This window comes from Aphelocoma coerulescens, chromosome 2, assembly GCF_041296385.1.
Source record: "Aphelocoma coerulescens isolate FSJ_1873_10779 chromosome 2, UR_Acoe_1.0, whole genome shotgun sequence".
In the NCBI taxonomy this organism is placed as follows: Eukaryota; Metazoa; Chordata; class Aves; order Passeriformes; family Corvidae; genus Aphelocoma; species Aphelocoma coerulescens.
Genome location: NC_091015.1, coordinates 44,124,756 through 44,138,009, shown reverse-complemented (window position 1 = coordinate 44,138,009; position 13,254 = coordinate 44,124,756). Strand labels below are relative to the sequence as shown.

The window sequence follows — 13,254 nt, the reverse complement described above, 5'->3', positions numbered from 1 at the left end:
TTTTCATTTCAGTGGCTGAGATCTGCCTAAAGGAGCTTATGCCCAGTTGGGCATTGTGAAGGTCTCTGGTCCGAACAGATGGTGTCACCTCAGCCTCTTCCCATGCCTCTTGATAGCTTAACTCCAAGGTTCTGTTTTCCATCTGTTCCTTTGATGTGCTTTCTGGTGTTTCTCTCCCTGTAAGGAGAGTATCCCAACATCCACCTGGAAAAATCACTGTGAATCCTGAAGCAGCAGATCCCTTATGAGGAACCTCCCAAGCCCTCTGCCTCGTGCTGTTACTCCTGCCTGGACAGACAGTTCCTATGGTTGTCTTTCCCCTTCCCAGTGTCAAGGCCTTTTAAAGACACCATCCCCTGCTGTCTCAGAGAGGAAGTTTCTTTAGCATCAGTACAAATTCCCAGATCCTGATTTCACTTTGGTCCACAGACTGAGTGCTCTCGATTTCAGCTCTACTTCCTCTATCTCAAAAATCCTTGTGTCCTGGTTTGGTTTTGTTCCAGTCTCAGACAGGAGCAGCTCGGGAAGCTTTAATAAATCTGTTTGTATCCATTAGATGATGGGCTGCATGTTACCAGTGTGAACATCAGCCTTGCTGAAGGCTTCTCACAGCTCCTCAGTACGTGGTAAGTAGCTTCACTCACAAGACTGCAGGGTTGTTTGGGAACAGGGCAGTGCTGGGATTGCTGCTCCAGCACACGCTGCCAGCACCCACCGATGTGTGGTGGTACCGTAGGTTACTGCTGGTCGCCCCGGGTCAGACAGACACATCTGGTGTTGCTCAAAGACCAGGGTGGGAGTGGAGAGTAGATAATTCCTGCTAATCCTTTGTGTCTAGTACTGCCTGTTCAAACTTTCCCAATGTCTCTCTGCAAGTGGTGGCTGTTTTGGGTGAAGGGAACAAGGTATGAGAACACACTCTAATACTTAATGCCTGCTCTTCTTGGGGAGGAGACAGAGGAGCGTGCCTCAAGCAAACTCCAGTAGGGCTAGGAGGTCTTGTTCTAACAATTTTAACATACCCAGTTAGAATAGCTCTTTGGGACACACTCTGCAAGTATTTCACAGATAAATACTACTTCTTTCCTTAAGCATAGCAAATATGTGTAATGCTATTTATTTGTTTAGCCTAATTTACTGTGATAATGGTCAGCTTTGGAACTAAATCCCAAAAAAGTATTTTAGTGCATGAAGCTGCTTGTTTTTCAGTCTCTAAAGTGGAGGGTCCTGAGAGCTGAAATCTCCACTTGCTCATTATTCCATTCTTTCAGACTTGCTCATGTGATACTAGAAGCAGAAGCGTCAACAAGCTCTGCAAATGCTTTTCTGTTCTACCCTGCACGTCCTGGAATCATGCAGCATTCAGCAAGAACATGGTATGGGTGCCAAAAAATTAATGATCTTTAATAACCCCGTGGTGGAATGGTCTACTTTTATAGCAGCAAGTTTATGCCTAATGAGATGCAGACATTCCCCTCTCCACATTTCTGTCCAGTACACGCTGCAGGATAAACAAACCTGGTGTGCTGCTGTATCAAAGCGGTGTTCGACGAGGGCCTGACTCACAGCGATACAGACTGGACAAGGAGGGTTTGGTAGAGCCCAGAATCTTCCATAATTATACACTAATTCTGTGTAAATATCTAAGAAACCCTAAGGTAGGAATTCAGCAACTTTTTGGTTGCTTTGCCTTCTGAAACCAGAAAGTGAGTTCATTCAAAGCAGGAGCTGATTGAGCACCTCTCAGGATTCATCCTTGTAGCTGTGGTGGTTTGAGTGTGAACCAACTCAGACCACCAAAACAGAGGAAGACTCACAGCTCTCCTGTCTACTGTGCACTGCTCCTTTCAGCCTGACTAACAGTCAGAGCAGCTGGAACACAAGGACTCACCAAAGGAACAGTTGTGTTTATTCCATTACTCAACAGCTATTACCCAGATGAAATCGTAACAGCCAATAAGACCCCATAAAATTACAATGCTTGAGAATACATTAACTTGTCTGAATTTAACCCCAAATTAATAACCTTTGAATATTCTCTTCCCATCTTCTCCACTGCAGTAGAACAGCTATAGCACTTAATCTTGTATTGCTCTGGAAAGAATGGTGTGTTTTACTCAGCAGCACAAACCTGCCATCTGGCATATGAAGCATTGATGCAAAAACCTTGCTGTCCCACAGCTTCTTACATGCTTTTCATAACTCCTCTTGAATAAATTCATGAACAGTGTGTAAGATGTCTTAAAGTCAAAACAGTCTTTACTCCTTTTAAACAGGGAAAGTTAAAATACTCAAACAGTAGGTAACATGGCCACTGATATTCAATGCTGATGTTTTCTTTAAACATAATTTCTTGTGAGTTGTGTCTTTCTGCAGTTTAGGTTTTCAGAGTCATTTGATACCCTGTTCCCCAGATTAGCTATTCTGTAGATGTTTATACTGTAACATCCAGTTAAATGTGTAACAGGATTACAGATACCCGAGTGGCCAGTCAATGGTAATGATTTCAGATGGGAGGTTTTCACTCCAAGAGAAAAAAACAATCATGGCACCCTAACCAGAAATCAGAACCTCAGCACATAAAAGCTATATGTATGTATACCTACATGTTTTTGTGCATGTCATGCACAATATTTGTGTCTTACTTACCTTTTGGGTTTTTTTTTTTCCTTGCAATAGTTTTCTATTCCATTCATTTTCATACTCCCAGTCAGGACCCCCAAAAACCAAAGGATTAAATTTAAAGGAACAAAATCAGTTGAAATGAAAAGTATTATTTTCCTGGTATCAAATATCTCACCAGATCACAAGCCTTTATCTTTGCAAGGCAGTTCTTTCACTCCTCGTAGGACATAAACTACCATGGTACAGACTGTACTTACAGCCATTATTTCAAATGTGGGACCTAATCAGGCAGTGATGGGACAAACACACCTGAACCTCTAGGATATATTGATGTTCAACAATTTCTGTTAAGATACATACTCTGAACATATGGGCAGTTGTTTTCTGACTCAGTCAAATATCTGTGCTAGTCCTTTTCATACCATCGTCCATAGAGAGCAGCTGTCAGGAGGCCAGAAGATGTTCTATTTTTGCTTAGGAAATAGTAGTTGTTTTTCCAGCCCATGTGATCAGCAAAGTCCAAGGTAATACCAGATGTCAGCAGCAAAGGAAAGATGTAAGGGGTGCTCATATTTCCCCATAGCTGGAAATCTATCAGAGCAGTGGCATCTGTGACCTCCTGTCCACAAGTGCTAAAGTTGAGACCACCACACTTCACTAAGGCACAGGCCTGGACATAGTATGTGCCATGCACTGTATGGAGCCCATCAAAAACTCCCAAAGCATATAATTCATCAGTTAAAACAGCTCTCTGATAGTTTAAGTAACAACAAAGGGTATTGGCACAAACCTGGAGCTCTCCTTTTTCCCCCCATACTGGAACAAAAGTGAAGTTGTCATACATCATTTCTGCATAAAAGGAAGGAGGTGACTGTTCCTTTCCTTTTTCAGATATTCTGCCAGGAGTCTCTTCTTGCTCCTTAAAGCAAACTTCATCATCCAATGAGGAGCTCCTAAAAGTCCTGCATGAGTCATGTAAGTTCTCTCTAAATCTTTCGTTACTCTCTAAATTGGTTCTATAATCTGCGCTAATCACAGGAATTTCTGCTACTATGAGCTTGCCACCGTAACTTTCCATGTTGTGGTAGATGAATGATTTGACTGGAGTGTATATGCCACTCCCTGTCATGCCCAAGGTAGGGTGGTGGATGTTGGCTGCTAAAATATTGACATTGAAAGCTGTTGCAAAAGCTTGTTGAAATTCTACAGCAGACAAAAGCGGGAGCTGGTTCATCCAGGCAGTTGGATAAACAATTTGCTTCAAATTGTATTGTCTGATGAGGTTCACTGCAGGCTCAAAAAAGAGTATATCAAAGCAAGTGAACATGCCAAACTTGCCAGCAAAAGGGGTGTCAAAGAATGCGTAGTCTGGCTCTGGAGGGGTGTCAAAAGCATATTCGAAGTACAGGTTGTGTTTGCGATAGGTGGCCAGCAGCGTTCCGTCCGCGGCGAACGCCACGTTGGTGTTGAACTGGTGCCTCCCGTCCGACGGGCACCGAGGATCCGTGCGCTCACACGGCTGCTTGGTCCCTAAGTTGGCCACAAGGAATATCTTGTTCTTCAGAGCCATGCAGCTCAGGCGCTGAACGACCTGGAAAACAGTATGGAGAAATGTGAGCACTTCCGAATGTGGTGGAGTAAGTTTTACTTAAGCACCTATTTACCTTATTTAATACTTTCCAAATTATTATTTTCAACTGTGTTCAAAATTGAACACATTAGACCATATCTGTGAAATTTAAAAGCACTGATGATTTTGTGACAAAAGCTACTGGAACCAGTAGCTTTGTCGGCAGAAAGGTATTTCAGGTGTTAATTTTAAAATAGCTCTGAAAAAAATTGTCTGAGTTTTATTTCCTTAGAAGGAAGTAAGTAAATAAATCTATTCCAGGGGTGTTAATTTTTAGAAACTTGTGACTTGTAGGAGCATCAATGGCTTTAAAACACTGTATGTCAACTGAAAGCTTTGCCAAGGCAGCACAACTGATCTGTGTGTGCCTTTAGAACAGCAAATGTCTAATAATGATCATCTGCACCTGGATGTTTTTACTATAAATTTTTTAAAAATCAATTACTCGCTATGACTTAGAGAAGCAGAGATGGAAAGGGATAGACCTTGCATATTACAGAAAATAAATAGAAAATGTTGCAGACCACAGTATAGTCCACTGGGATAGTTCTTCCATATCGGAGTGCTGTACCAAAGACTGACATTACCACAGTCTCCAAACAGCATCATCTGAATGGCAAACTCAGCTCTTGCTTGCTTGGCCATGATCATTGGTAACAAAGATTTATAGGCCAAATGGACCATTGTTTACAACTGCAATTCATGTTTGCACACCAATTCTGCTCAGTAGGTACATGTAGAAACCCAAAGTGCCGAGAATATTTCTCTGCCTGTTTTTAAGGGTTCTTACCCCCCTGAACAACACTGGTTTAGCCTCAAACCTTGGAAAAAACTGCCTACGATCAGACAAGAACTAGAAAATACAGTGGTGTGAATTAGGTGATAGACTACTATGTAAGATTGTCACAGGGTGAAAAATTTAGAGGTTTTGGGCTTCTCTCTGTAGTAAATAGATAAGAGCAAAAAATATCAAAATGGAGGATTGTTGTTGTTCTCCAAACCTTCTTCTTCTTCTACTACTACTCCATATTCTGCAGTAAAAGTAATTTGGGATGATTGGACAAAGAATTCAGCAGTTCCTGGCTGTGTTACTGAATAATTGGTAGGAAAGTAAAAATAATATACGTTTCTAGTAACCATTGGTTAAGTTATCTTTTAAAAGGCTGTGTAAATCTTGATAATTGGACGTCTCTCCTGCTTTCTGTGCTCTATGTTATGCCTGGGTCACACTAGTGGCTCTGTTCCTCTGATAAGACTTAATAAACAACTATCTGGCAGCACTGAAACTCCAGGAAAAGTCTGGGTTTATTCTTTGAAACTCCTTGCAAGGACTTTAAAATATTCTCTCCCATCAGGAGGGATTTAATTTATGGCACAATTTAGTGTCAGGTACATGCATGATTTCTATCATTCTATTGAGTTCTGTAATGTTAATAAGAATTAACAGTCTGTATTTACTAAGCATGGTTATTTTCAGTTCAGGTCCAGAACAGTCAATGACAATACTATTTTTGTAACAGCCAGGTCACCTCTTATGTAATCAGGCTTGGTTGGTGTCAAGCTGTGACTTCAATTACATTGTAGCAGGTAAGTCCTGTTACTTGTGCTAATGTTTGGACAGATTGCTGAGTCAGAATGCTGTGATGTCATTAAGTCATTCCACCCGAATAACGAGAATGCACCAAAAGTGAAGATTCTACTACGTTGTTTTATATAAAACAATGTTGTTCAAACTAAATTCACACACAATGTATCTTATGAGAGAGCTCTTATGAGAGCATTACCATTTCAGAGGTTGGGGAGGAGGAGATGACAAATCCAGATGGTTCACACACAACTAATTTCCTTGCATGTATGGATCTAAACCCTCCTCTGCTAAGAATGAAACTGGCAGAGCCTGAGCAGCCATGAAAACAGAATCTGGTACTAGGAGTTGTTAAATCTCTTGCTTACTTTCCTAAGCAAACCAACCTGAGCTATTTCCCACTTGGAGCACAAATGTAGCATTCAGTTATCCCACCCCTGCAGTCATCAGCCCTACATTTACCTCTGTGTCATTGAACAAATAGGGCTCTCTGCAGGGATTCCACTTCCCAGAGCGTGAATGCGGAACAAAATCCAAGTAAGGGTAAATGGAGCTTCTGGTGAAGTTGAAGCCATGGATTCCATCTTCAGGAAAAACAATGATCTGTGCCCCCTGTATGTAAAACCAAAACATGTTTTGTAGGCAAAGCAAAGGAAAAGAGCTAAAGAAAGTTAAGGATAACCCAATTATGTTCTGCCAATAATGTAGCTTGAAGATGTCTTTTCTTCTACTTCATAGTAGGTGTAACCATGTAGTCGGTGTGTAACTATGTGTACAAAAAACCCACCTTATTTAACCTGACACATACCTTTATCTTGAAAAAGAATGCATTTGACATTATTTTAGGGGCATGCAAATAAGAGCATACTGCATCCAGTTTCTTACCAAAGGTATTCTTCCTTTACAGGAGTCATGAGAATGTCATCATTCAGGTTAAACACTGATGTTAAAACTTACCCTAATTTTTTTATCAGAATTATGCTATTTGCAGATACACTTTGTCAAAGGTGCAGCATCACTTAGTTAATTAGGTATAGGGTTGGACAGGGTACTGGCAGTGTTGACTACAGAAACAGCTTCACTGTGGAAGCAGTGCACAGTCTGGTAGAAATGTAGCCATGCCAGAGGCTCTGCCTGAAGTTCATGGAGATCTGAAGCATTCCTTAAAATGAGGTGGATTCTTCTTAAATCAGACACATCACCAGCCACTCAAATTCCTGTTAGTTTTCAAAAGTCAGCTCAAATGTGTTACCTGTGTAATGGCTGCATAAAAATTACTGTTATGCTTCTGCCCAATCATCTGAACTTCTCAAAAAAAAAATCACGTTTTCAAATTATATAGGAATAGTAATTATTCTCTCCCAGAACAATAGACCTGTGGAAATTGCAAGTCAATTCTCCTCTGTGTAGGGGCACTAACACTTGCTTCCTGTCACTAGAACCAGCTTTGGGTTTTCTTGGGAGGGGAGGAAAGAGGGCTGTGTGTAAGAACAGCTGGCGATACTAGTCTCTCTCCTCTAAATATATTTAGACTGAGAACCATTCCATGGTGGGTAGGAGAAAGGAATGGAAAACTTTAGTTCCACAAAGTTGTTAAAGGTGGAACATTAATTTCTAAAGCATTTGACTTCCTTAGTTTTTAGGAACATTCAGCAATTTCCATTATTCCATTGGAATAAAACCAAACCCAAGACAGCTTCCAGTAAGACAAGCTTTCAAGGAAACCCTTCCATTTAAGAAAACAGAAAGGAACTAGGTATTCAGACCAAAATAGAAAATTAATTTCCCTATACTAAATAACTATATGTGTGTTTTTCCAAGCTTGGAATAGCCCAAGTCAGGCAGGATGCTAACTGGCCTGATTCTTTTTCAGAGCTGCTGGCAGGTCAGATCGTCTGAGAACCCAGCCCATAGTTATGTATATAAATACAGCTTTAGTTGCCTGGGAACACAAAAGTGAAAGATTATCTCCAAATAGCACTTCCTCTATATATACCCAGGGCATGCACAAGTGCTGCCTGGCGCTGGGCCGTACCTGCCTGGCAGCAGCCAGCACCTGCTGCTCATAGATGTCGAGGTTCCTGCCCATGAGCTCCAGCGCGGAGCGCCGCTCCACCAGCGCCGCCGGCGTCGGGCTCAGGATGGACTCGTGCTCGTACACCGCGGCCACGTAGTGCCCCTCCTGCCTCACTCTGCCTGAGACTACTTGATAGAAGAGAAAGCAGATGGGCAGCTTCCAGCACAGAGCCACCATGGTGAATGCCATAAATCTAGAGAAAAAAACCAAACAGGGGGGTGGGGGGAGCATGAACAAAATATAATGCCAGGAATTTAAATTTGCAATTAAATAAGGATGGTAACTGATGCTCTCAGCAGTGTGGTGTTTTTGAGTTCCTGAATGACCCTGTGCATGTTGTTTCTAAACCTTAAATCCATCTACACTGGTGCTTTAAATAACTGTCCTGTTCAAAAGTGTTTTAGCTTCATATATAGCTCTACTGATCTCCTTGCTTGGTTTCCCTCTATAATAAACATTCATTTATAGATTATTTCACCATATATCAAAACATCTTTGAGAAAAGTTTAAAGCAGTTCACAAATTTGCAGTTCCTCCCCCGTTTGGTGATGGGGGATGTATTTAAAAGTAGCATTTCCTAAAATTACTTGGAGACTCTATTTAGTAGTCAAGCAGAAATAGGACTTATTTTATCAATACTGAAAAAGATAATTGCCAAGAGAATTACACTAGACACTACTTCTGCATCTATCATATAAATGCATCTCCTAATGGATTATGAATTCACTGTATTCCAACACCACATATGAAATAGGCAAATATTTCTCCTACAGTGCAGCTTTTGAACATTTATAAAAATGTTGAGTGCAATTCAGATCCACATTCCTCCCATACGATGCAGATAGGTAAGGTTAAAAATGTGTCCATAGTAGTAACAATAAATCAAAAATCCATACAAAACAGAGAAAATTTGCATTAGTTGTCTTTTCTTAGAAAAAAATTAAGAATTACTGAGTCTGGAAGGCTGGGGCACTCCCTGCAATATGGGTTCTGCATGTAACCCTCCCTCTGACATCCCAGGTTAGGAGAGGACTTAGGAACAAGGACTGACACAGTCACTGGTTGTGCAATGCTTCAGAAAGACTGTTGAAATGCCTTTTAATCCAGAATTATTCTCACATGAGAATTCTGTATTTGTCACCACAGTGTCACTAGTATCATTAAAGAATTAAATCTCAAATATCAGTGAAGCTGGAGGAGCACGCAGGAGAGATCTACTGGTGCTGTATATTGATAGCTGTAAGTTCAGTTACTGACTTTTTAATTGTATTTGCTCTCTGGGAACTTGTATCCAAGAAAAAAAAATGTTCCAAAACACTCTTAGTGCCCTTCAGTCTTCATGATCTACAAATCCCTGAATTTTTCCAAAGCAGATGCAGACTGACAGACACATGCATGAAGAGTCTTCTCTAGATCCCATTAGGAGTTCAGCAGGAGAAAAAGATCAATTCTAAAATAATCACAATCTTATTTTTATTCATGTTATATTAAATGTAGTTTTGTACCTAAAAAAAAAAAGTCTACGGCAAGTTAACTGAAAATACCTCTTTGCTTGAATACCAGGATGAAAAGCAGCTAATAATAATCCTCAATACTGCTTTTTTTTCCTAAACACCAACTGTTTAGTACCTAAAAATGAACAAATGGAAAAAGCATTTAGTAAGTACTATCTTAGTTTAAGGCACTTGTTTCCTTCTAGGAACTCTATGTGCTATTTGCAACACTGGTTTGATAGCAGCACAATCCCATGTAGGACAGCAAAGTCATAACCTTGGTGCCCATGGTGGGCAGAAGAATTATTTTCTCAACCAAAAAGTCTTAACATGTAATAGTAACACTTCTAAGGGTAAAGCAGAAACTTAGCCATTCAACACTGCTAAGCTGAACTACATATTCCTATTTCCTTGAGCTTTAATTAGCCAATGTGTCCAGGCATACATGCCTTCAAGGATAAATTTATTTAAAGTGTGATAAAAACAGAATAAAACCTCGGCCTCCCTGTAATCAGATGGACTAGAGATACTGCATTTATATAAACAGTTTTGAAAAGTGATGTATGACAAGCTCTCCTTGCTATTCTGCATGTTGAGGAAAGCATTCAGTACTTTTGGGGGTGATTTGGCAATGCATGTCAAGAATAGAGGTGCCTCCTTGTCCTGTGCAGCTCAGCTTTGCAAATTAAATACCAAAGCACATGTGAAGATATAAAGCAGCAGCAGGAGGAAGGAGTTCAGGGGTGGGAAACCTCTCACAGTTAAGGAATGTACTGAAAATAAACAAGCTATGTTGCATTTCACTGACAAGACTCTATTTCTTGTCACCCCGTCAAAGCCAAAATGCCTATTTAGGACAGGAATGGGCTCTAGTCAGCTCCTCCTTAATAAAGTTGTCAACTAAGATGTAATTAGAATTCATCATTACTAGTGATGGAAAAAGTTGGAGAGTTTCGGCTCATGAGATGGAATTGCTATGCATTCGAAAAACTGCCTTTTTTTTAAGGCAAAACACACTAACAGAAAAAAATTAACAGGTAATGAGCTTCTACAAAATGTTGTATTTTACAAACATGCTTGGAGAGCTGTTATTTTTCTACCATGTTTCATTTCCTGGTGGTCAGAAACACTCAAAAGTACTAATCTGAATCTCTTACTCATTTAGATGCACAAGAGGCTTAGCACTGAACAAGCCCCTGCACAATCCCATCTGGCTGAACCTGGGCCAACTAAAATAACTAAAACAATTCCTCTGAGTCCAACCCTGGGTTATGATTACTGCTAGTCCTACAGATGATGGCTGAACACTTGTGTGAGTGCTCCCTAAAGCCTTTCCCCTGTCTGACAGCTTAAACAACAGGACTCTGCTATCTCATGGAGAGCTGTGACAAGCCCCAAGGCTGGGCTTGGGTGTATTAAACTTTCCAGCCAAAGTAAGGATACCATCAGTGTTTACTCAGCCCTTCACCTGTTGATATTCCAAATATGTCTGACACATTCTGGATGTTTTTACTACTGGAAAGTGCTACACCATCCCATAAGTCCTTTCCTTGAAGAGAAGTTAATTTGCTTAGGATCTACAGAGCTGTCACCTCACCCAAACCATGACTTTAAATTTTCATGACCTGAAATGCTTTATCATTTTACTTCCTTTTATGTCCCTTTCCTGTGATTTATGTGGTCTTTTGCCTGACACAGGCTTCAGCAGGATCATGTCACCCAAATATAAATATTTCATAGCAGTATTACTGTTCTGCAGCCACAATATTCCAGTTATAGTTCCACACAAAGGGTAAAAAGACTGGTGTTCAAGTTTGGATGCCAAGTTTCCCCCCCCCAGGTCACATTGCAGACTGTTTTCCTATTCACCTTTTCAGAATAATCTAATCCCAGTGTGTTGTGAACTAAAGCATCCAGTCACTCGCTTTTCAACAACTTTGGAAACTTAGAAGTCTGTCACCTGTCACCACACCTGGATGTATACACAGGGAAAAGCAACACATACCCTCCTTCTTCACACTTCTACACTCAGAAGAATCCAACAGATGTTGAAATAGCAGAGGCAGCACGGGTCCTCCTAAGTGGTTAATAGCAAATGCATGTTAAGCTATGCCTAACATATAGTATAGTAACAGAAATAGCAACATAAAGAGTAGTAAGTCATAATAGTAACATAAACAGTAATGATTACTAGGCAAATATTCAATTGGCTATGGAAAAATAAAGTCTTTTTTAGGTTGAACGATATCCATGGATTGTGATGTTGCTGCCATTTTACTATATATTATACAATATATTTTAAAAACACATAAACTATACTGAAATTCAAGGGTTTTTTTCACTGATCCCTCCTGTCTACTGCTTTTATTTGCCGCATATATTACAGTATTTTACCATGTAGGTTTTGTGAAGGTTTTTTGCTATTTATGTCATCTGTGTTTCTTATCTATGGTTTTTTGTTGTTTGGCGAGTGAGTGGGAATGGAGCGCTGCTATCGTTAGTGGTTTGGCTGGACAAACCGAGGGCGGTGGCACGGACCAGCCGGAGCGTGGGGCAGGGACATGCTGTCACCCGTGTCACTTCAGCGACACGTGCCGGGATGGGCAGAGCCGGACAAAGGGGCGTGCGCCATCCTTCAGCGGGGATTTTGGGAGGGTGTCTCGCACTCCTCTGGCGCTTCCCCTGGTGAGCGCGGGCGTCGGGCACCGGCACCTCACACGCAGGCCCGCACTTTGCCCCGCTCCGTTCGCCACTTCTGACCAACCCCACAAAGCCGGAGCGCTCGGGGGCGGCTACCCCGGGTACCGCGCGGCCCTGCGGCTCACGGAAGCCACCGGGGCCGCGGCCGGGCCTGCAGCGATCCCACCCTCCCCGCTCCGTACCGCTCCCGGCCAGCCCCGCTCCCGGCCGGACCCAGCAGACCCTTCCCCACCCCGATCCTGACCCCGCTCCCGCCCCCCGCGAGCCTCACGCTGGAGGGCCGGCGCCTCCCGCCTCCTGATTGGCTGCCCGCTCTGGCCAATAGGAAGCTGTCCCGGTCTCCGCCCCGCGCCGCCCGCCGGAGGGGTCAGGGGTGGGCAGCCTCGGGCCCGCCCCCTCCGCTGTCTGATTGGCCGGGCCGCCTGTCAGTCACTGCGCGCGACTTTCGGCCGGGGGCCCGGTCGGGCCCGCTCCAGGCGGGCGGTGGCGGCGGCGGGGTCGGGGCAGCGGGGCTGACATGGAGGGCGAGGCGGTCAGCGGGGCGCAGCTCATCGCCCAGGCCCTCAGGGCGCAAGTAAGAGCGCGGGGCGGGGACCGGCAGCCTGCAGGCCGGGACAGCGTGCAGCGAGAGAATGTGCGCGGCCGGTCTCACCCCGACCGGCGCTGCCGATCTCCCGGGGGCGGACAGAAGCGCTCGCCCCGCCGCTCTGAGGGAGGGAGGGAAGGAAGGAGGTTCCGCCGCACAGCCCCGGGAGCGGCCCGGCCCCGGTGCCGCCGGGGCAGCCCCGAGCTGGTGACCCCGGGGCGGCGTTCCCCAGGCCGGCACTGATTCCCTTCTTCTGCCGAGCCTGCCCCCTTCCCGAGCTCAGCCGATGCCCCCGTTACCACCAAGCAATGCCGAGGGTCCTCTGCGGCTCTTGCCGTGACAGCTGGATGTGCCTCCTGCCCCTCCTTCACAGTGACGAAAACTCTTGTGTTGTCTCTAAACTCGAGATGCTGCTGACCTGGCACGGGTCATGAGAGAAGACTTTGTGTTTGGCCTGTGAAACATAGAAAAGTAGTTCAGTTGTAATCTTTATCTCTGTGTTTCTGTGGGCACGGTACTCTCCCAACCATTTCTTGGGGCCTTTTTGCCATTAATTTT

At 43.3% G+C, this 13,254-nt stretch overlaps 2 protein-coding genes and 1 long non-coding RNA gene across 9 annotated transcripts in view; 2 read left to right on the top strand and 1 right to left on the bottom strand.

Annotated features, from left to right (window-relative positions):
• Positions 1 to 922: 922 nt before the first annotated feature.
• Positions 923 to 4,138, top strand: LOC138106518 (uncharacterized). Its single transcript, XR_011149012.1, has 3 exons — positions 923 to 1,376; positions 3,517 to 3,600; positions 4,050 to 4,138. It is a non-coding gene; the product is annotated as an uncharacterized lncRNA (long non-coding RNA).
• On the bottom strand, positions 1,888 to 13,017 carry BTD (biotinidase). 7 transcript variants are annotated; one of them, XM_069007217.1, is made up of 6 exons: positions 12,999 to 13,017; positions 11,416 to 11,487; positions 9,462 to 9,546; positions 7,876 to 8,110; positions 6,303 to 6,452; positions 1,888 to 4,216 (listed from the first exon to the last, which is right to left on the bottom strand). In XM_069007217.1, exons 4-6 carry the CDS (start codon positions 8,104 to 8,106, stop codon positions 3,032 to 3,034), a joined length of 1,566 nt encoding a protein of 521 aa, XP_068863318.1. In that variant the 5' UTR covers positions 8,107 to 8,110; positions 9,462 to 9,546; positions 11,416 to 11,487; positions 12,999 to 13,017; the 3' UTR covers positions 1,888 to 3,031. The 7 variants fall into 7 exon arrangements, with proteins under 7 accessions (XP_068863318.1, XP_068863317.1, XP_068863315.1 ...); XM_069007216.1 differs by having other exon boundaries at positions 12,996 to 13,014; XM_069007214.1 differs by lacking the exon at positions 12,999 to 13,017 and adding an exon at positions 12,382 to 12,422.
• Positions 12,605 to 13,254, top strand: part of HACL1 (2-hydroxyacyl-CoA lyase 1) — a 21,382-nt gene continuing 20,732 nt past the window's right edge. The window contains exon 1 of the mRNA XM_069007213.1: positions 12,605 to 12,684. Coding sequence (XP_068863314.1) covers positions 12,628 to 12,684 — 57 coding nt within the window. The 5' untranslated portion in view covers positions 12,605 to 12,627. The remainder of the gene's footprint in view (positions 12,685 to 13,254) is intronic.

Coding starts and splice junctions, on each gene's coding strand:
- BTD (XM_069007217.1), bottom strand. CDS start 8,106: ATGGCATTCACCATGGTGGCTCTGTGCTGGAAGCTGCCCATCTGCTTT. Junction 6,453..7,875: donor TGCTGGCTGCTGCCAGGCAG/GTACGGCCCAGC, acceptor TTTTACATACAG/GGGGCACAGATCATTGTTTT. Junction 4,217..6,302: donor ATTTGTTCAATGACACAGAG/GTAAATGTAGGG, acceptor ACTGTTTTCCAG/GTCGTTCAGCGCCTGAGCTG.